The 24,319-nt window shown below is 38.6% G+C and overlaps 1 protein-coding gene across 1 annotated transcript in view; it reads left to right on the forward strand.

Moving 5' to 3' along the window:
• PGM (phosphoglucomutase) overlaps positions 1-24,319 on the forward strand; it is a 119,649-nt gene that overhangs the window by 36,371 nt on the left and 58,959 nt on the right. Inside the window, exons 6-10 of the mRNA XM_089416121.1 lie at positions 7,020-7,071; positions 7,265-7,333; positions 7,502-7,570; positions 8,127-8,249; positions 8,353-8,405. Coding sequence (XP_089272247.1) covers positions 7,020-7,071; positions 7,265-7,333; positions 7,502-7,570; positions 8,127-8,249; positions 8,353-8,405 — 366 coding nt within the window. The remainder of the gene's footprint in view (positions 1-7,019; positions 7,072-7,264; positions 7,334-7,501; positions 7,571-8,126; positions 8,250-8,352; positions 8,406-24,319) is intronic.

Genomic DNA, 24,319 nt, shown 5'->3' on the forward strand with positions numbered 1-24,319 from the left:
AAGGATGCCTATCAATGAATCAGGCTGTGGTTGTACAGACCCTTCCTCCTACACAGCCAAGGAGTGTTAGCATTTCTGCCTCCTGCTCTAATTTCAAGACAGCGTCTCTCCTTATTGAAATTGCTCATTCTGGCTGGAGCTTGAGCTTGTAACTTTGCTTTGAATGTTTAGTCTCTCCCATATAAAAACACAATTTTTTCATAGGAGATTCTTCTCAACCTGATAGTGGTCTAGAATTTTCTTGATGTCTAATCATCCACCTTCCCCATGCATGGTGTGCTCTCTGGTAAATTAATCCCAAAAACAGTGGCAACCTTACCCTTCCACAAAACACGCTTATCAGTCTTTGTTTCCCAATAAAATGCACAGCAGCCATCTGATGGCTTGAGGGATAGTTTGTCTTTGAGTGCGAAGCTCTGCCTGAATATTAATTATCTAAACATAAAACATCTTCGCAGTTTTTAGAGATTACTTGGTGTACAAGTCTGTAGAGACCATATATGATTTAGGCATATTTTCCTAGTTTTAATCTTAACATGATGTTATCAGAATGCTATGAGAAATTGACAGATTTTGATACTTAATTTAGCCATTGTCCAAAATAGCCCTTCGCCATTTAACAGCATCAGCTGATTACAGCTTATGGCTGGTCTCAATCCTACTTTCTATTTGACCGAAAATGTCTGAACCTGTATGTGTGCATTTACAGTTTATAATTTGATGGTTATTTGGCTCGGGAATGAATGTTTCATTCCAAATTGATTTACAAGAATTCTTAAAAAACAAGACTTGTAAAAAACTTAAAAAATCGGGTGCGGGTACCCGTGCAACACAGGTTTTGATGGTAAGGACCGTGGAAGAATGTTTCATTCCAAATTGATTTACAAGAATTGATTTAGGGTTTTTTAGGTTTTGTTATAAGTTTTACCTTTGTTATAAGTTATTTTTTAAATTTCAATAAAAAAATTATTTGAAAATTAAATTTTTAATATAGTTTTTTTTATGAAGAACCCAAAGAACCCAACTCGAAGAACCCGAAGAACCCAAGAACCCAAGCACCCGAAGAACCCAAGAACCCAAGAACCCGTTAAAGGAAAAGAACCCAATTTTTTTTTTCGAAGAACCCGGTTCTTCATGGAAGAACCCGGTTCTTCTGGGTTCGTCTGGGAAGAACCCGTACCCGAATCCGGTACTTGGGTGCGGGAACCCGGGACGGGTTCGAGAACCCTACCCCCGGGTGCGGGTACCCGTGCAACACAGGTTATATCCATATTGTGCAATGGCAGTCAATCATTTAGCCAACCATTTTTTCTTCACGGGGCAACATTTTCTTATAGAACAGTTCACCGAGACTGCTCTTGCTTCAACAGATCATGATTTGATGAAATCTCATTCTTATTATAATCTTGCATGGTCTTACCATAGCAAGGGTGATTATGAGACTGCATTGCCATTTTTCCGCGTCACAAGGGCTCTAGAGCTCCATCCCCGAATATTCGTCATCTCCCTTGATTCTCACTGTGGCCCTGACCATGCCTCTGCGACGACAGTCTCGGCTACTGTCACCATTGTCCGCACTGTTCAAACAGCCCATCGAATACTCTGTCCGCAAACCCCGATGCTATCTGCAAACCTCGACGCGACCATTTGGCAGACCATTCTGTCAAAACCTGCACGCTGTCATTTATCAGCAACTAACACACTTCCTACTCCGACCGGGTTCCTTGCAGCATTCTTGTGCTGTTGTCGTGGGTCAATTAAATGTAGTGACACTTGATACAACGTCGTGACTCTTGATAGCTATACAACGGTTAAATTTGACCCATTAACTATATATATTTGGTTAATTATATATAGTTACATAATAAATAATTTAATTATATAATTGGATTAATTTAATTTTTTTTTTTTTTAATATTATTATTATTATTATTTAATTAAAAAAATTATATATAAAAAAACCAAGAGAATATCAGTGACAAACTATACATACCAATAACGAATTACATATATGCTGAGATAACAAGTGCAACATGAAGAAGAAGATCAACAATAAGCTTGAGGACAAAGCACGTCAGTAATAAGCTTTGAGGACAAAGCTTTTCGAAGACGAAGGCAATGTTATGAATATAATTCATAAAAAAAATAAAATAAATATAAATGATGTAAATAATAAATAATCAAATAATGATTATGTTAAATACTCATATCTAAAAGACATGCCTAGGATATGTGCTGGTCCTCATTGTAACATTCTACATCACTTGTACATTTTATATATATAATAAATTATTATTACAAATACCTTTGTGTATTTTTACATTTTAAGTCAACAAGCTATAAGTTTTGTTGCTTCATCTACACAAGCCAAGACCTTTCAGATTTTATTTGTAGCAACGTTAGGGTTAAGTAGGGGTGCTTTCTCTCATCGACTCTCTTTTGGATTTTCATTGATGTGATGGAGTTATTTCTTCGAGAGAATAAAAAAGATAAGCATGGTTTCCTTCTACTCTAGGTTATGATTTCTCTACTTCCATTTGTTAATATCTTGATCCTCTTGGCCTCCTCGCTTGAGAGATTACAACAACATGTTAGTGCCCTCTCTAGATTCTGTGATCTTTGGCAATTGGCAATTAACATGGGAAAAACCACAATTATGATCTTTGACATGTGGAAGGCTGCTTCATCCAAGCACCTTTTCTACTTCTAAAGGGAAATTTATAGAGATCATATGACATACACCTATCTTGGGGTTTCATTCACATGTATTTTCAGCTTAATATAGCCCCCCCAACCTCGACCCAACAAGGGCTATGGCTCCCTTTCCCTTCTTGAGAAACAATGGTTCCATATCCACTTTTAGGACATTTCATCTAAGGTGTGCCTCCTAGACACTATTACTAGATCCATGGACCTCTATGTTTTGAGGTCTTTGGATTAAGTTTGCTTTAGACTACGTGGGGTAGGATTGAGAGGGTCCATACTCCTATCCTCAAGCACATCATCAGATGTAAGTGCATTGCTTGTTAGTCCATTATTATACAAAGTTCAAAGCCTGGATGTTGTGACTGGAGGCCATCTTTCGGTTGGTCTTGTTACCTTGCATGTTAGTAGGGTTACACAATTTTTTTGTAGCATTTATTACACCATTGTAAGCCCAAGGTCACAAGTCAAAGTATTGTAACAACCATGTGAGGTTTTGTATTAGGTATCCAGGCTTGTGTCTTGTTTTCGCTGTTTATATCTTGTTGTCTTGGTTAGACTGTATTTGGTCCCTCGTAGTTCACTTCGGGTTCCTCTCATCCTGTATAGGATTGGAGGGCCTTAGTTGAGCTTATGTGAGGACTCATGGTTTTATGGGAGCTTGCTTTTGTAGGGGTGATCACTAGTGTATGGGCTAGTCCAACCTGTGTCAAGGCGCACCTATGTATTTACCACATGGTTAGAATCTATCGAGTCTATAAGTGGCCTGGGATTCGGTGTAGTATCTCTCAAATTGCGCTCATGCATGGCAGTCTCATTTTTGACAACTTTCACATTTCTCGATGGAGTGCACGATTCCCAATGCAAAGTGGTCAAAAATTCAACTTGGTCTTAGATTGTTTAGTTTGATGGGAGAAGTCCATGCCACATTGATTTTTTCCAATTTGAGGTGGCAGTGGCTAGTTACAACTTGGTCAAACTTGGTTAACAGGTCAAATAGGTTTCTAGTTGGCAATAATAGGGGCAACGTTGGGTAGAATAATGCATGCATTGCATAAAAAATGATTAGTAGGATGAGAGGAACGATACCCATGTGTCAGATTTCCAATATTCCTCAAGGAGTTGCGAGGCTAGCATAGGTGGCAGTTGACGTGGCAGAGTAGAGGATGATGTGGCAATGCTAGGCAAGATTTGAACATTTCGAGAGAGGCCCAGTTCAAATCATGGCTAGTGTGGCCAAAATAGGTGCCATAATAGTTAAAAAGTCAAGGGCGTTGGAGATCCAATGACCGAGTGGCCAAGTCAAGTTAGTAAAAGGAAAAAGTCAATTCAAACTAGTTGTTGGTGAAGTCAACTAGCTGTTGGAGACCTCATGGACCAAGAAGTTGAGTAATGGACCAAGAAAGTAGTCATTAGAAGACAAATTGTTCCTCCAAATGACCAAGTCGAACCTCCTAATCAAATTGAACCTCTCAAGGGACCAAGTCGAATTTCCTCAAAAGCAAAGTGGAACGTTGAGGTACTATTGTTTACTATTCTTCATAGTTGACCATACCAGGCCATTAGCAAAGGGATTTGTGGACCAAATTGGGTAATTGAAGCCAAGTCGACCCCTTATTGGGCAATAAAGAATTGCAATGTAATATTTTATTTAGAATTTACTTAAGTCTCCAACGTGGATGAAAGTGGGAACAAGTAGGTGGTTGATTCCACCAATTGGGGCTGAAGAATCTGAATTTGAGGAGTCCAACTAGCTGTTAGCTAGCTGTTAAGAATGTTTTATAGAAGGCTAGACTCCCCTCTTGTAATGGTTGTTGTTGTCATATAAGATTAGTGCCACCATTTTAATAAAGGATCTCACTTTTTGCAAACCTTTGTCCATATATTTTATGTTCATTGTGTGGAGTGGATTTTTTTTCTTGATCATTATGCTATCATGATTATAATCTAATAAATTCGATAATCAGTAAAACTACACAACAGTTAATAGGTTGAGCCACTGAGGGGCTACTTAGAGATGTCGTAAAACTACACAACAGTTAATAGGTTGAGCCACCGAGGGGCTACTTAGAGACGTGGAGAGGGCGGACTAGGGGGGGACCCCTCTTGGCTTTCTTGTTTTGCAGGTGGATCACTCCAAGTGATCCGACCATTTTGAAGGGGGGCTCCAATTGTGTAGGGGCTCTTATTCATCACACAGTCAATCTCAAGACAGGAGATGCCACACCAAAGGGGCTACTTCTAGTTGGGTCTGAACGTTTTTGGGGTTATTAAGTCAATGGTGGGGGTGACTTATTGTAGAGACCAAACCCACTCCCTTGATTTTTTGGAAAAATCAACTTAAGAAGGTGCAAATTTCACACTCCAGCAAAGGTGAGATTAGTTGAACATACAAGGTATTCATTCAACAAGCACTATTCTTTTTAAAAATTTAAATTTTTTACTTTTCTGCATTAGTTTAAGACTTCATTTATTTGCTGATTTTAATTGATTTATCTTACTAGCAAGTTAAAACTTTTAGAGAAATGTAAGTGTATTGATAGATCTAGTCCAAGGGTAGATAAATGTTTTATATGGGTATATTTTACACTTGTATCTACTTGATATTTTGCAGATCTGAGCGTGTTTCGTTGGCTGTACCTGCATAAATCTGCAATAAAACCAGAAATTTCCGGCACTTTTCAAGTCATACTCAAGAAATCTCTGTAGTAACCCTACCGTGCTATCTTATAGTTTAGAGTAAATTTTATTCAATTTCCAGCTATATTTTAAAGCTTATTTTTAGATCTCGAATTTTTGGGTGATATGCTCAAGAGGGTTTCAACCCATTTTCTGGAAAATCAATTTCTAACTTGCTGGAAATTGTCCTTTTCAACTGTTATAGGTTGAAGAGAGGCTTAATATGCCTCAAATTAAGTCCTCAAACCTTCCCACCGCTAGACATAACGTCTAGGAGCGCTAAGGAACTCATAGGGTGGTTGATTTGGACTTTACAGGTTGCTGTCCATGTTTTTTACGCCGACTTTTATAGTGTGATTTTATAGGACAACAAACTGTCTTGGTTATTGCATATTTGGTTAGTAGTCCAAACAAAAGTCTAATTGCATATTTGGTTAGGAATTCTGTGCACCAAAATTGACTTGTCACACGATATACTTTTAGTGTTTTGGTGTCTATTAATCCACTGTTTAGTTTTCTGCTGCATAGTTAGGTCATGTTCTATTAGGGATACCCTCCTCGAGTTTGGGGAGAACCAGCCTAAAGTGAGATGACAGGTTGTTGAGGTGATAGTGGGTGACCTTCCTAGAGGTTCCCTTGGATTGTGCATTGTGGATTGGAGCTTTTACTATTTACATACAATTTGGGCAGTAACAAGCTGCACATCTCCTTCATGTACTAATCCTTGCCAAAGCTTAATTTAACCATAATTAGCTAATAATCAAGGGGCATACATAAGTTTTACAAGACTTTGGTTTAAAGTTTAAACCCCCTTACTATGGCCCCTTTCCTTAGCCTACGTAAGTCCCCTTGACTTTCCCCTTTTGTTGAGTCATAGCCCCCCTTCTTTTGTTGTTCATTTCTGCAATGTTCGGTTACAAATTACATTTGCTGGCTTATAGCTATTCATCATGTACATACACAACATTGAATTGGGGATCAAAACTGGGGTATTACACTCTACCTCCTACCATTTTAACAATATCAACGTTTCCATCAACTAGCCGTTCTGTAGAAGGAAATTAACATCCTGTCTCATATTTTGTATTCTTTCCTGCACTGAGTTTAGAGCATAGACTGAGCAAAGTTTGAGACTATACATTGTGACTGTCAATGTACACCAAAGGCACCTGTCTTGCAGGTCTTGACCTTTTTCAAGAAGACTAGATGCAAAACAAGAAGGAATGCCACAAAAAGAGCTCCCCTTTATATCTTGCTAATATATCTTTGGCCCTGACCTTGATACATCTTACGAATATATGTTCATGCATATAATTTGCCAGTAATTTCAATAGGGAAAAATCATAATAAATTATGGCTTGATTTAGGATTGCCAAAATTTTCTGCCGATACCCTTAGAAGAAGAGAGCTCCAAGAATATTTCTGGAAAGGAAGGTCTGTTTTTTTAATAAATTGATATCTAATTTTGACTTTGACGAAGTATTTTTTTATGTCATAAGAGAGTTTTTAAAAAATGACGGAGAAACAGTCATTCTTCCAAGAGAGCTAAGTCCTGATTTTTTGTCATAAACCTCATGAGAGATTTATCCATGTAGTTTATGCTACATAAAACTGACAAAAGACTACTGCTTTGGTAGGGATGGACTAATGTCAACACCTGCAGTGTCTGCAGTTATCCGAAAACATAAGGTATGCCTAATATAAATGTCTTTTCATCTTCCTTTGGACTTTTTAATAGTAAAGCCTTTTTTACAGAATATGCTGATGAATTTTGTGGTGCATGCCAATCATGTTGCAACTTGCTAGAAGCATATGCTGTGATTGTTTGAGGTGCTTCTGCAGGAATTGAGCATATATTAAGTAATTTATCTGTCTAAAACAGGCTAATGGGGGTTTTATTATGAGTGCAAGCCACAATCCTGGAGGACCAGAAAATGACTGGGGTATCAAGGTAGACAAATTTGGTATTTGAAGGGGGCCATAATTTTGTTCTACATTTCTCATTTCCTTTCGTTTTGATATCTTTAGAAGTTCCATAAAGTTTAAAGTTTCTAATGCTTATACGTAAAATACGCAAAAGTTTTGACCCTCCTATTTATATGTTCTTTCTACTTTTTAGTTTAATTATGGCAGTGGACAGCCTGCACCTGAATCTATTACTGACAAGATATATGGCAACACTCTGTCTGTAAGTATTTTCAGCTCTTAATCATTTAAAACAATGGTCTGAATAAACTGGAGTATGTATGTACTATGTAGTAATTGTATTTTGTATTTCTAGCCTCAGAAATTCAATCTTCCATGTGTTTGTTATCAGTATAGTATCACCTGTCATCTCTGACATGGAAATTTAATCCTATGTTTTGGATGCCTTGTAGGTTCTTGTGTGATGCCTGTTTGCTATAAATGAAATCTTGTCGATACATTAAATTGTGAACATACATGGATAAATGTGTAATGTCTATTTGCTATCAATCAACTCTACTTCTTTAAACATTTGAAAGATAAACACCTAGAAGTTGTTTCTTTAAATCACTGTTGTTAGGATTCTCAAGTTACAGGATTAAGTGTCACATAATATTGAAAAGTGATGAGCATCCTGTTTTGCAAGTTATCTTTTTATAAAGGCTACACTGAAATATTAATAAGAGGTTTATGCGACAAGATTATTGCTCTGGTTAAAAAGATACAACTGAAATAGCTTTAGTAATTCAATGACAGTGACCAGTAAATGGTGAATGCAGATTTCAGAAATCAAGATGGCAAACATTTCAGATGTGGATTTGTCTAGATTGGGAGTTACCAAGTTTGGCAGTTTTACTGTAGAAGTTGTTGATCCTGTTTCTGATTATAGGGAGCTACTACAGGTAATTATGGGATTGATCAATAATCCTGGCTCTTGTTTTCTTAGTTCTGAGATTGATGGCAGCTTCCTTGATGCAAATAAACTAATTTTTTTTTATCATGCAGAGTGTCTTTGATTTTGAACTTATAAAGACCTTCATAACACGGCCAGATTTCAGGTAAATTTATCTTCTGTGTATTGCCCTTCAAGAATCTCAACCTAATTTCTTTGTACTGGTATTTCTTTTTAGCACTTGCATGTTGCTGTTATATTATAAAGATTATTCTAAAAGATGAAAATACACATATGAAGATTATCAGCACCCTTCCAGTTATACACGCACTCACATGCATGTACTTGTATGGACCAATATTTTCTTGGTTCAGGGACAGATGAGGGGAGACATTATGGAGATATTTGGAGAAACCCTCTAATTTCATTGGATGACACATATACCCCACACCCCCAAAATATAGAAAAAAAAAAAAACAAATAATTATTAATATTAATCACAACTATACTTGGAGGGAACATCCAATTTGACAATTTGAAATAGGTGACTTGTTGCTTTTCTTATTTGTAATCAACATGAAACTACAGTGGTGCAATGATCCATGCATATTTAGAATGATGTTTTGAGGATATTGGTAAAGGGTGTGTGGTGCAAAGTCAGTGTGTACTTTTCCTTTTTCCTTTTATGATATGAGATGCTGATGGAGATGAATGAGCATACCCCACAGTGTCAGGGGACACCAAGCTGTCCTTGATTGGCAGGGGATGTCCACAGCATAGCTGTTGGGACTGAGAGTGAAGCAGAAGCACAAAGCACCAATTCCTAAAAGGCTGTGAGAGCAATTTGTTCTGGTAGAATTTTATATAATATAAATTTTTGTATATTTTGTTGCATATGTATTGGAATAAAGCATGCAGAATGGCGACTTAACTGTAAAAATATGAAAATATAGATCTTTATAGTAGATTAATGATAATCATCAAAGCATCAAACATTTAGGACACAAATAACATCAAAGATCAAGCATCTATAACATAATGCATTATCATCAAATGATCGACCATCACATCAATTTTCGAGTTTCAAGTTTCAGCAGATAATGTTTGTCATCAACAATTTGTAAGAGATAACATCAACCTTGGAATGAAACAGGGTACCATGACCAAAGAGTTGTAATATGCTATCAATTGTTCAAACTTCAACTGTCATATATTTACAAAATAGGCCATAATAAAGACAAATGATTCTAAGTTGTCGAATCTAGATTTTAAACTAAAAAAAACAATAACTATACCATCTACTAAGCTCTTTTAAGTCTCTTGCCACTATCAGTTTCTAATTTCTTCTCCAGTGATCTGGTAGCAACAAGAATTGTTCTGGTAGTGTGGGGAAATATTGGTGAGTGTGGGGAATTGTTTTGGGAGCATGCTTTCCTCCAAAGCAAGGTTCGGGAGTGGGAGCATGAGTTGCAGGCGGGGGTAGCTTGCTCGCAGCTAGGATCCACAATATGTCATTGGGACCACTTGTCATAGGGGACATCTTGGAGATGTATTTCTGACATCCCCTACCACACGGAGAGAATGCAACATCACTAGGCCACCCTAGGTGCTTTGATTGGTACATAAGGGATGCATACTTGACCAGTGAGAATAGCATCCCAAATGTTCATGTTGATGTTTGTAGCATCGGACAAGAACTTCTCCACAGGTCTAGTGTTGGACATGTGTAAGTTGTCCAAAAAGGTCCTTTCTATTTTGTAATTCACTTTAATTAAAGTTAAAGAGTCTTTTATTAGTGACTTGATTAATGTATAATATAATGTAAAATATTTACATTAGTGATTTAGATGTAATCTCCACTGTCAATTGTGATTTAATCTTAATCGCCGATCTTATTGAGAGATTAGGGTTATGGAGACTTGGTCATCAAATCAATGTTATAAAAGAAAGATAAAGTGAATGAAAAAGACACAAGGAGTGTTAGAAAAATACAAGTGAGAGAGTGATAAAGGATTTTCAGTCAGTTTCCAAGTCCAAAGGAGAATAGAGGAAACTATGTGAACAACAAAAGGAGATTAACCCAACTTTTAGAAATTGACAGGGCCATACACAGCAAGTGCAAAGGCAACTTTAGGAGGCCATACAACCTAAGAAAAGAGAAGGGTGGCCATACAAATTTCTGGATAGACTTCAACAGTAGTAGGAGGTTTTCTACAACAAGTATCAGCAGGGTTGTATAGGCTATACTGTGCGTCATAATAGTTAGGTTTTATTGTAATTTTTCTTGTTTTCTCAGTGGGCTATTTTCCCAGTTTGGGATCCCTTGTAAGCTTGGAGTAATTTTAATGAAAAACTATATTTGAAGGGCATAAATCTCTGTGTATTTTGGAGGTTGCTTTCCTCTAGCTTCCACTAAGTTATTATTTCTAGTTAAATTTCCAGCAAGTGCATTTTATTCTATGAGCTAAAAAATTCAATCTAATTTATTTTTTCAATAAGGAAATCATAAGGAATTAATTTACTTATGTTGTTGGAGTAGGGATTTTAACATCGTCTGAGAGCCTAATCTCTGAGAGAAGTTGATTACCAAGTAGTTACAGTTGCATATGTGAAGGTTACTGCGACAAATTTGAAGGTTATTGCAGCAAATCTGGAGGCTTCAATTGCACATATTGGTATACAGTAAGCAGATCTTGCAGATCTGGGTGACCAGATCTAGTGTAGATTTGGTATACAACAAGCAGATCTTGCAAATCTGAGTGACGAGTAGATAGATCTAGTGCAAATCTAGGTTTACAGTGGGCAGATCTTGTAGATCTAAGTGACCAACAGACGGATTTAGTGTAGATTTGTGTAATAGGAGGAATATCTAGTAGATTTGGGGACCAACAATTATTTTTTTAACTGTGTGCTTGAAGGACCAAGCACATTTACAGGGCAATTTTTGTTTAGATCTGGAAGACAGATTGGATGGAGCTTCAAACTTCCTCCCCCGGAAAGCAAGAGTTTCTTTACTTTTGAAGGAAAATGATCTTTGGGAGATTGTTGACAAAGTAGTTCCTTCATGTGGACAGATCCACAACAATTGGTAGTTCATGAGAAGGATGAAATTAGATCCATGTAGGTAATTTTGAATGTAGCAAAGGATGATCTGATTTCTCACCTGTCTGAGAAGAAGATGACCAAGGGGATATTTGATGTCCTAGTAAGTCTCTACCAGAGCGAGAATATAAACAGGAAAATGGTATTAAGGAATAAGCTCAAATCTACGTAAATGTTCAAATCAGACTCAGTTGTTAGTTACTTGATGAAGATCACTCAGATCACTGATCAACTTCCAACAATTGGGGAGAAGGTGAATGATGCAGAATTGGTAAATATGACACTGAATGGATTTTTAAAGCCTTGGGAACTATTTGTCAAGGGTATCTGTGCACGAGATAGCCTTCCCACTTTTGAGAGACTTTGGGACGACTGTGTCCAAGAAGAGACTTGGGAGGAGTCTAAAGCCAATAGGTAGGAATGTGATGAGAACCTGACCCTTGTCAATCAAACGAGGGAAGAGGAAAGGGTTTCAATAAAGGAAGAAGTGAGGAGTTAGCCTCACAGTTGGGAATGAAGAAAGACGAGAGTAAAATCAAGTGTTTCGTATGTCACAAGCATGGCCACTTTGCATCACAGTGTCCAAAGAGGAAGAAGGGTGGAAAGAAGTATTAGTAGCAGGAGGTAGTAACCTCATTAGAAACTGATATGAGTGAGTTTGCTGTGAAATTTGAGAAGGATTTCTCATTTGTTTTCTGCTTTTCTACTTGCATAGTTTCCAGGAATGTGTGGTACATAGACAGTGGTGCATCTCACCATATGACATTAACACGAGCTATTTAACAGTTTGACAGAGCTAGACTCATAACTACATGTGAAGCTTGGCAATGATGCCAAGTATGCAATAAAAGGAGTTGGAACAATTTCGTTTCAGCTCAATTCAAGTAGCTCAATGGAAGTGAAGGACATTTTGTGTGTTACAAGGCCCGAGAAGAACCTGCTTTCAATCTTTGTCATGGAAGACAAGGGTTTCACTGTGGAGTCTCAGAAAGGGAAACCACTTATTAGAATGGAAGGTTCTAGCCCTGACACAACTCAGGTTATTGGGGTTAGAGAGGGAAATTTATATAGGTTACAGGGTGAGCTTGTTTGATCCTTCGTTCATAGCAGTGAAACCTATGTGACTTGTGGTACAAGAGGATGGGGCACCTGCATTATAGGGCATTGCCAACTTTGAGGGATATTGTCACTGGTCTTCCAATTCAATATTGTGCAGTAGGGGGTGTGCAAAGGGTGCATGCTTGACATGCATGCCAAGGCTCCTTTTCCAATTAGTGTGTCCAGATCCAAGGATATTTTGGATTTGATACATTCAAATGTATGTGGGTTAATGTCAGTAGCATCAATATAGGGAGGTGTGTATTACATGCCTATTATTGATGGCTTCTCTAAGAATACATGGATCTACTTCATGAAGACCGAGGAGGTCTTCAATCGGATGTAGGAGTTCAAGATTCGTGTTGGTGAATTAGATAGGGAAGAAGATCAAGGTCCCGAGGTCAGACAATGCGGGTGAGTATACCTCTAAGGACTTCGAAGATTTCTACAAGGAGATAGGAATTAAGAGGGAGTTGACAATATCTTACAAGCCACAACAAAATGGGTTTGTAGAGAGAGAATAGTTCAATCATAGGGGTTGCTAAGGCCATGATCCATGATCAAGATTTTCCCATGTTCCTTTGGGAAAAAACATGCAATATGACAATCTACATTTAGAATAGGATCATCAGAGGATCTTGGATGATAAGACATTAGAGGAAGTATTCACTGGCGTGAAGCTAGGTGAGCCACTCACATATATTTGTTTGTCTAGTGTATATGCATGTGCTAGAAGAGAAGAGAACCAAGATGTAGCCCTCTAGTATAAAGAGCATGTTCAGTGACACTTCAGAGGTGTACATGACTTTAATTCTAGCACAACAGAGGATTGCGGTGAGCTAGGATTTGAACTTCGGGGAGGAACTTGCATCTAAGAAGTCACATGAGACCCTACTAGTGACAAAGGATGAGGAACATGAAGCTTAGAAGGTTGGGTCTAGATCAACAACTTCTAGTTTAGGAAGTGAACCTTCAAATGAGGAGGAGAGATCAACTCCCAGTTTTTTCAAGAGACCTCGATGGTTCATATAGACATTAAGAGATGCTCTGGAGCATGTGGAGGGTCTTAGGAGTGTAATAAGGGAGAGCAAGCCTTTGAAGAAGTTTCCAAACTATATGACACTAATGAGTAGCATCATTGAAGAAGCACATACCAACAGGTTTGGAGGAATACCATGGTGGAGAATGATGTGTGTGATATCGTTCAAAGACTCGAGGGAAAGCTAGACCTAGGTGGCTCTTCAAGGAGTTCCTTCCTCTTTAAGAGGGAGTGTTAATGTTTGTAGCATCAAGACAGGAACTTTGGCACATGTCTAGTGTTAGATATGTGGAAGTCAGCCAAAAAAATCCTTTCTATTTGGTATTTCACGTTAATTAAATCTACTTAGTAAAGTGAACATTCTTTTATTAGTGAGTTGGTTAATGTTTGGTAAAATGTAAAGTATTTACATTAGTGATTTAGATGTAATCTTCACTGTTGATTAGAATTTATTCTCAACTTCATTGAGAGATTAGGGTTGTGGCTCAACAACCTCCCTTATGTTGAATAGGGGCTATGGGGATATGCCATTATAGCGCAACATCTCCCCGAAATGGAAAGTCTCCCATACCAATATGATGCCATAGACTAGAGAAGCTGGACCCAAGTAATGTTTTGGTGAAGATATTTGCAAGATGTTGCGATGAAGTAACAAATACAGGCACAATATGTCTCAAAGCATAGACATTACGGATATAGTTCATCCGAAGTTGAACATGTTTAGTTTTTTGATGATCCACAGGAATAAGTTTGATGGTACCTTGATTGTCACAATACAAGGGGTGGGCCCTTTTGAGAAACATTTCTTTGATCAAGAGTCATACTCTTCTAGACAAGATGCTTCCCAGTGAAGAGATCATTGGCATACTCAATTTATGTAGAATATAGAACCATAATCTGTTGCTTCTTAGAACACCTACTCCAAAACAAAGTAAACAAGTAGCTCGATGAAAATGGCAACCATCAATATCTTTGGCCTTGTTTGCATTAGAGAATCCTTGAAGATGAATAGGGGTTGTTATTGCATAGTTAATACCCATATGAATGGTGTCCTTCTAAAGGTTGATGGTGGTATCGAGCTCTGCAACTTGATCTAGGGTTGGCGCTAGGGTTTTGGCATTGGGCACCATGGCGGGACGCGCAGGGGGGGGTGCTGCTCCCTCCTACAGTCAAGTAGTTACAGATAGAAACAAGGGCGTGGGAAAGCACAGTTTTAAGAAATCTCTGGAGAAGGCAACAGAGGCAAGAAACACAGAAACATTGGGAAGAAGCAAACCTCATGAATAGGAAGGGGAGCAACAGGAAGCTAGTAAGGAGAAGGAAAAAGGGGGTAGCAGTCAAAAACCTACTTCCATAAGGACAACTGGGGTCTGCAAACCCAAGTCGAACATCATACCTCAGGTCATCTTAAGCGACCCAACGCTACAAGCGCATAGGGATCATATGACGGAATATGCAGTCATATGAAAATTCATGGGGATATGGTCGACGGAGAGGGCGCTGCAGGTATGGATAAGGAGCCACTGGAAGCCAAAGGGGGAAATACACCTTCATCTGGGATCTAAGGGCTTCTTCACAGTAGTATTCACAAGCCTAGAGGATAAAGACAGAGTGTTCGAAGGAGGACCATATTTCTATGCTACGACAGGCCTCTACATGCGGCCATGGATGATGAACTTTGTCTCGGAACGCGAGACATTCACATCGATACCGATATGGATCAAACTATACTCCCTTCCTCTGGATTATTGGCTACCGGAATCTCTGAAAACAATAGGCAACAAACTGGGGCATTTTCTAAAGATCTCAGATGTGACTCTGAAAGGTAAATATACCTCCTTCGCCCGGATATGTGTGGAAATGGATTTATCTGGAGCACTTCCGGACGCGATAATTTTAGAAGTATATGATGAAGAATGGGTGCAGGCGGTGGACTATGAGCACATCCCATTTAGGTGCCGCAAATGCCATGAGCATGGGCATCTATATAGAGACTGCCCAACAAACAACATAAAGAGAAATGCGAAAACCACGATGGATAAAAATCCTGAGGGTTTTACCAAGGTTGGGGGCAAAGGGAACAAAGAAACAAACTAGGAAATGGAGAACATTCTCACTGAGAAGGAAAGGGATGAAAGCATGGAAGTTATCATAGAAACCATTAGGGAGATAAATTAGGACCATGAGATGACTCCAAGTGAGGCGGGAACAAAGTACCAGGAACTGTAGGAGATTCTAGATAGGGAAAATCTTGATCTAGAGAAATTTCTGGAACAAGGGACGACCAAAGGAGTGGACTCCCTGCCAAAAGAGGAATATGACAGGGTTCAACAACTCTTCCTATGGAGATCACAATCGAAGGGAACTGGAGTCAAAAGAAATCATGAAAGCCAGGAATATAGAGGGGTCAAAATGATGGAGGAGACACAGGCACAATCTCCAAAGAACCCAGGCAGGAAAAGAGGAAGAAAAAGACAGAAGGAGTTGCTGAACAAATGTGGGAAACTATTGATTAACTCAGGTAAGATGAAAGAGCTTACCAGTTACTCCTTTACTAATCTTTCTTAATGAAGCTCACAACCTGGAATATTAGAGGCATAGGAAATAGAAGGAAACAAAGAAATCTTAGTAATAGAATAAAAGAAGAAAAACCAGATATGGTTTTTATTCAGGAAACAAAATGTTCGATGGATAAGATTAGAGAAATACATAATAAATGGCTAATCAAGTATGAGTATCTAGAGGTTAAAGCAAAAAACTCAGCGGGGGGGATTCTCACGCTGTGGGACCCACAAAAATTTGGAATCCTGGATGTTGAGGCATCTAGGAACTATCTTTCTTTGGTATGTCAACCTTTAGGGGATAAGGAGATATACATGATCACAAATGTCTATGGCCCTCAAAAGCAAGAAGACAAATTCAAGCTTCTTACCTCCCTTGAGGAACTAAGAGCAAGATATCCTAATATGCCCTTGATCGTTGCAGGAGATTTCAATATGATAAGATCTCTTACAGAGAAAAAAGGGGGCATCAGGCAGCTATGCAGAGACTCCATGGATTTCCAGAACTTCATAGTGAACATGGGATTAGTGGACACGGAAACAATAAATGGGACCTTCACCTGGAACAACAAGAGGGTAGGGGCTTCACAAGTCGCCTCTAAATTAGACAGATTTATTATCTCAGAGGAACTCTTTCTCTCAGGCCCTGCCATGACAACGTCTATTCTTCCCTTTGGAGGTTTGGATCATTGACCTGTACAATTGGAAGCCACTTTTATGGGTACAGCAAGAAACAGACCTTTCAGGTTTGAGAATGCCTGGCTCTCTCACCTTGAATTCAACAGTAATATTGACAAATGGTGGAAAGAGGATCTAAACATTCAAGGCACTAGAATGTTCATGCTCCAACAGAAACTTAAACATATCAAATCCAAGCTTAAAGGTTGGAACAAAAAGGAATTTGGCAATATCTTCAAAGCCAAAAGAATAGCTGAGCAGAAACTCCAGGAAATCAATCAGATCAACATCACAGAGGGCTTTACCGAGGAGCGGAAAAAGCTAGTTGATTCTTTGTAGGAAGAATGGGAAGATCGGTGCTTGCAAGAGGAGATTTTCTGGAGACAAAAGTCAAGGATACAGTGGATTAGAGAGGGAGAAAGAAACACGAGGTTATTTCACAAATCCACCATGGATCACAAGGCACACAACAAAATTACAAAGCTCAAAGACTCTCAAGGGAGAGAAATTTTCTCTCACAAAGACATGGAATCTCTCCTTGTACAACATTTCCTCAGTATTGCAGAGGAGCCTCTGGAGGACAGATCCAGGTTCATCAACCATTTCACTCAGTACATCCCTCAGCTGGTCACCAGAGAAGATAACCACAATCTTAACAGGCCAGTGTCGGAAGAGGAGGTCAGTGAGGTGATCAATGAAATGCAAAATGGAAAAGCTCTAGGCTCGGATGGGTTTAATGTAGACTTCTTCAAAGCATGTTGGAAAACAGTCAAACAGGATATCCTTGAGGTGGTGGAAGACTCAAGAAGATCCAAAAAGGTTTTGAAGGCGTTTAATGCTTCCTTCATAGCTTTGATCCCAAAAAAGGAAAATGCCATGACTTCGGATGGCTTCAGACCCATAGCCTTATGTAATGTGGTGTATGAAATTATTTCCAAGGTGATCGCCAATAGACTCAAGCCCCTTTTATCAGCTCTCATCTCAAAGGAGCAAATAGGCTATGTGGAAGGAAGACAAATCCTCAATAATATCATCCAAGCTCATGAGGTGGTACACTCTCAAAAGCAACAAACACGCTGGTATGATCATTCAATTAGACCTAGCGAAAGCTTATGACAAGCTAAGCTGGTCTTATATAAGGGCAGTTCTAAAAGCCTACAACTTCAACCAAAATTGGATAAGATGGGTTATGGCACTAGTTACCACGACTAGTTTCTCCATCCTGCTTAATGGCGCTCCTTTAAGACTCTTCGCACCCTCCAGAGGTCTCAGACAAGGGGATCCACTCTCACTCTTCCTCTTTGTTCTCATGATGGAAGGGCTTGGTAGAGATTAAAATGGCTAATGCTTAAGGAAGAATTCAGGGCATCAAACTCACCTTGGATGGAGCGGCAAACACACATCAACAATTTGTGGATGACACAATGCTGTAGGGCTTACCTACGGTCAGGGAAGCTAGAACGATTAAACAAATTTTGAATGACTTTGCTATGGTTGCTGGCACAGAGGTAAGCCTCAACAAATCAAAAGTTTTTTTCTTTAACACTGACATTGCTATTCAAAGAAATATCACCAGAATTCTTGCGTTTCAAAGGGACCAGCTACCTTCCAAGTATCTAGGCATACCTCTCACAGATAAACCTTTTAGCAAGGAAGTGTGGGAGCCAATTATAAATAAACTGCAGGGCAAGATCCGGAAATGGACATGCAGGTCTTTAAACTTGGCAGGGCGCCTTGTGCTCACATAGGTTGTCCTGCAGGCCATTTTTATATTCATGTTCTCAACTCTTCCTGCTCCTAAAGGAGTTAAGCAGCACATCAGGAACATACAAAGGGACTTTCTATGGGGCAAAGGAGAAGAGAAAAAGAAATGGGCTTTAGTAGCCTGGGACAAGATCTGCAAACCCAAGAACCACGGTGGCTTGGGGCTTCATGATCCTGAAACCATCAGCAAGGTTTCGAGAGCTAAACTCTGGTGGAGATGGATCAAGGAATCAACAACTCCCTAGGCTAAGCTTTGGAAACAAAAATATGCCAAGAATTGGCAGGAGAAAGATCACATTAGAATGTCAAGGCACATTAAGGGCTCCCACATTTGGAACCTTGCCTGGGAAAATAAAAGTATTGTTTAGCAACATAGTTTCTGGGAAATTTGAGCTGGGAACCTAGCACGATTTTGGGAGGACAACTGGCAGCAGGAACCTAACTTGTATAAGGATGAATTAGTAGCTCTCAAGAATGACACAGACAACAAAGGTCTACTTATGGTAAAAGACTTTTGGGACCAGGAAAGGAACAATGGAAAATGGAGAACTTGGAAGGATATAGGCCACAGTGACGAGAGTCCTCTGAGGGCCCAGGCAGACTCTCTTACCCAGGATCTAGAGCATAGGAGGATTCTGGTATCCTCCTTGCCTGACCAACTAAGATGGGGAAAGAACACTGAAGGAAACTTTAACCTGAAAGAAGCTAAACAGGTAGTAACATGATTTAACTATCTAATCCTGATCAAGTTTGAAAGAATCTTTGGCAGAGCCCCCACTGGATGAAAACAAAGTTATTTATTTGGCTAGTTCATCTGAGGAAAATCTTAACTTGGGAGAATCTCCTAAAAAATGCTTCACTGGACCATCCAAATGTTACCTTTGTGGTTCACAAGAGGAGACGATGGATCACCTTCTCAACCTCTGCCCTTTCACCTCCATCGTGTGGGAATGGGTGGCCTCAATATTTAGGCACACTGATAGGGACAGACTCAGCATCTCCAACACTTTGAAGAATTGGAGGAAAAACTTCTCAGGGAATGAAATTATTAATAAAGCTTGGACCCTGGTTCCAGGCTTTGTCATCTGGAATGTCTGGAAAGAGCGCAATAGTCGGATCTTCAAGAACAAAGCAAGCAAGCCCCAACACATAATTGACCAAATTTTAAGGCAGCTCAAAGACACAGTCAGTAGCTTGTTGAGGACACTTCCTAAGGACCCTCCTCTGCCCCAAGATGCGAGTATTCTACTACATTTGGGTCTCCAGTCCATAAGCCCACAGGGCATTATCAAGGGAGTGAGCCAAATAAATTCAGATATAAACATTTGGAAGCCTCCTCCATATGGTTTCTTAAAGGTCAATATAGATGGAGCATCTAAGGGCAACCCAGGGTTAGCTGGTTTTGGAGGTGTTATAAGAGATGAATAGGGGCAAATAAAGAAGATCTTTCATGGCCACTTGGGGAAGGCCACTAATAACATGGCAGAACTCATGGCCCTAGAGCAATGCTTGGAAATATTGGTGGATTCAGATTCACATAATGTCATCATTGAAGCAGATTCGGAATTGATTATTAGAGCGGCCAAGAAAATATGCAATGGTACATCACCGGATAAAGTGTCAAAACACTGGAGGCTCTCGCAAGTCTTTCACCGTATCTACTCCCACCTGCAAACCTTAAAAACTGTAAGCTTTGTCCATGTGAAAAGAAAAGCTAACATGGTAGCAGATCGTTTGGCGAACGAAGGAGTGATTAATAAGGAAAGGACACCTGGCATGTCTGGGAGTTGTTACCCCCAGGCAAACTGTTAGAGGACTGTCTCTATCAGGCTGCCAAAGATATGGAGCAATGGGAAAGGTTGAGATTAGCGGAGGAAGACCAAGGATGCAGTGGTGTGAGGACCGATTCTAGAAGTGCTGCAGGTTTGTTCGTTCTTTTGAAAGGACCGTAAAGCCAATGAAAATACAGTAAAGGGGTTTTATCATGAACCTGTAATTAATTATCTAAAATTTTACAAAATTGACTAACAAAACTGTTGAGGCTACCTACCTGTGCACCTGCAGTTAGTGATGCCTCCAGCTACCCTGCTTCGGTTACCAAAAGACTGAATCCACCCAGCCAAACTGAGCAGAACCTCGCTACTCAGTCCAGTAAGCTTCTTAGTTGAAGCAGACTGTTCCCCCGTGCCCAGAAACCTCAGAACAATCCGCGCTTTTCCTGTTGGTAACTCCAGTTTATGGATGTCCTACCTTCTTCGGTTTCCCCTTCCTCCGTTCGTTTCCTTCCTCCCGACCCCCTTCCAAAATTCCTCTCTGTGGTTTATATCTTGTTTCTTGGCGGTGGCCGCTCTTCCACCAGCAACCCACCGCTTTGCCTCCTGGTGACAACCTTCCATGTCACGTATCATATATATTCCTTTTATGATATATTTCTTTTATGATTTAATAAATTATATTCCTTTATGATTTAATAAAATATATTTCTTTTATGATTTAATAAATATATTTCTTTTATGGTTTAGTAAAGTACTTCTTTTAATATAAAGATCATAAGGTTATACTACATACCTTACTTCTAATTAATTAATTTATTATATTATTATTATAATTTTATTAATAATCTAAAATATATATTTATATAACCATCTTTTAGGATTTAGCTTAATTTTTAACATCTATCCTTTTATAGTTATGTCTACATTATACGTTTTAAATTTAGTATCTACCCATTAATCATGATACATTAAGCAATATGGGTGTTGATGGGTGAATTGAACCTCTATTTGAATAAGTGTCATGATATTTAATACTTATCGTTAATTTAGTATATAAATACTAGTGCGGTGTATGCGACACATGCATGTGTAGCTATCATATGCATGCATCGTATGCCTGCTCTTATTCTTGTGTTCTCTATATTTATAGATAGGTCGTCACATACACTCCCCCTTCAGAAAACTTCGTCCCAAAGTTAGAGTTTTTATTTTATATGATTACTTATGATAACAATTAGTACATTCTTCTTAGGATTGTAAATCGAGTTTAAATTATTATTTAATGTGAAGACACTATAAAATTGGTGTTTTGAATACTTTTAGGTTTATAATTTTAATGAATATGCTTTACCTCAATCAGGTCCCCAAGCTATTTACAAAATCATCCTATCCTTCCTAATCTCTTCCGCCCCATCCTATCCGTCCTTTACTGGAGTATGCCATGGCGTCAATTATACTGATCTAACCATTCATAAACTCTAAAGATGACAACGTCAACTATACCGACCTAATTCCCAGCAGACATCCGACAGTCATCATCACACGTCTAGGGGAGCGTGATTCGCATAGTCCTCCCATGACTCCAGGGTTCGGAGGATAAATGGTGGGCAACACCTCCAACCCTCCCAGTAGAATTAGGGTTAATACTCTATCATGGAATCTCTTTGAGCCTTAATTGTTCTAAGGTTTTTGTCATCACATGGTCATTTTGGTAACGGATATTATCTGCAATCATAAACGCTTGTCCATGCATTTATGAAATGTGCATTAACATATTCAAAAACAAATAGCTTATGTATAATTCACACATATCAACTACAATATAACATACTTTGTCATATTCTATTCATGTCATTAACTTTCATATTGAAATGTAATCATTCTTTGATTTCTATCTCATCAATCATATTGATACGCATAAATGAAACAAAATTATAATATCTTAATTCCCATCAGAAGCAAAATTACTCAAATATTTTAAACTTTACTTCGATAACTATAATTTAGTAAGATCAATAACATATTCCGTCTTGGTATCCATGTACCAGCAGAATTTAAACAGATATTATGTCATAAAAATTCATGTTTATATATGATCATTTAAAAATGGTTGAGTCTCTGATTTACAGTAAAGTAAATATATACAAAAATAGTTTAAAGTTCTTCAAAATTGACACAGATTGGGGTATTTTTGACATATGTTCTCTGTATCTTCCCAAGTAGCTGATCCAGGGCTATACTTGTCCCACTGGACCTTAACTTGGTCTACTAGACGATTTCTGAGTTGTCGAACTCTACAACTCTTTCCATGACTTTAAATGGTCCAATAAATCGGGGTGATAATTTTGTTCCTTTTCCGAATCGGATAGTACTTTTATTCGGTTTGATGCGGATGAAAACTTGATCCCCTACTTCATACTTCCTATCAGTTCTGTGGGCATCAACATAACTCTTTTGTCTATCCTGTGCTTCCTTTAACTGCTGTCTAATTTGTTTTACTTGCTCTTCCATTTCTTGGATTAATTTTGGTCCTATTATCACTCGGTCTTCTAACCTGTCCCAACTTAATGGTGTTCTGCAAGGTCTGCCGTATAATGCTTCAAATGGAGGCATTCCGATTGAACTGTGGTAACTGTTATTGTATGCAAATTTGACTAAGGATAAGTACTTTTCCCAATGTGATTGCTGATCCATAACATACATCCTCAACATATCTTCAAGTACTTGATTTACCCTTTCTGTTTGCCCATCAGTTTCAGGATGATAATCTGTGCTCAAATTTAGTTGAGTTCCTAAGGTTGACTGCATGCAAGTCCAGAATCTTGAAATAAATCGTGAACCTCTATCTGATATAATTTCTTTAGGTACTCCATGAAATCTGGTAATTTCATTTATGAATGCTCGAGCTACGTCAGCAACTTTGTAAGTATCTCTTACGGGAATGAAATGGGCGCTTTTCGTTAATTTATCCACTACTACCAGAATGGCATTGTGTCTTTGAGAAGTAAGAGGTAGTCCAGTGATGAAATCCATGGAAATGATCTCCCATTTGGTCATAGGAATGTCGTGAGGTTGTAAGAGACCCGCTGGATGATAATGATTTGCTTTTACTTGTTGACATTCCAAACATTTTGCAACAAATTGAACGATATCATGTTTCATGCCTGACCAAAAGAAGAGTTTCTTAGTATCCGTATACATTTTCTTTACTCCAGGATGTGCACAATATACTGCTTTGTGGGCTTCTTTAAGGATGGTGTCTCAAAGATCCCTATTATCAGGAATATACATCCTTCCATGAAATCGTAAGATTCCATCATCTTCTAGTTCATATCCTTCAAATTGAGATTCTTTTGGCTTTTTACTATCGAGACTAGATCTTACCTTTAAATACCAGCTATCTTTTATGAGATGTTCTAGTACTTGTTGCCTTAAGTCTACTTTGATAGGTGTGAGGGAGAATATCCCGGGTCTTCTGCTTAAAGCATCTGCCACTACATTTTCTTTTCCTTTAATATATGATATTCCAAAGTCATATTCACTTAGGAATTCACTCCATCGTCTTTTTCTGGCATTTAAGTCTCTTTGGGTGAACAAATATTGAAGACTTTGATGGTCGCTTTTAAGCGTAAAACTTTGCCCTACTAGATAATGTCTCCAAATCTTTAAAGCTAGTACTACAGCGGCTAACTCTAAATCGTGAGTAGCATAGAGTTCTTCATGAGGTTTTAACTTTCTGGAGACATATGCTATTACTCCTCTATTTTGCATTAATACTGCACCTAATCCATGTTTGGATGCATTAGTACATACCGTAAAAGTTTTGTCCATATCAGGGACTTTTAAGATTGGTGCACTGGTCAGTAGTCTTTTGAGTTCAGAGAATGCTTTGTTACATTCCTTATTCCATTCATACTTAATACCTTTACGCTGAAGGGTTGTAATCGGCTTTGCAATTTTAGAGAATCCTTCCACAAATCTTCGGTAGTAACCAGCTAAACCCATAAAGCTTCGTACTTCATGTGCGTTTTTCGGTATTGGCCATTCCATGATTGTTTTTACC

Source organism: Pinus tabuliformis, chromosome 3_2 (genome assembly GCF_031772625.1).
Source record: "Pinus tabuliformis cultivar Carrire ecotype Pingquan chromosome 3_2, CPIR1, whole genome shotgun sequence".
Classification (NCBI taxonomy): Eukaryota; Viridiplantae; Streptophyta; class Pinopsida; order Pinales; family Pinaceae; genus Pinus; species Pinus tabuliformis.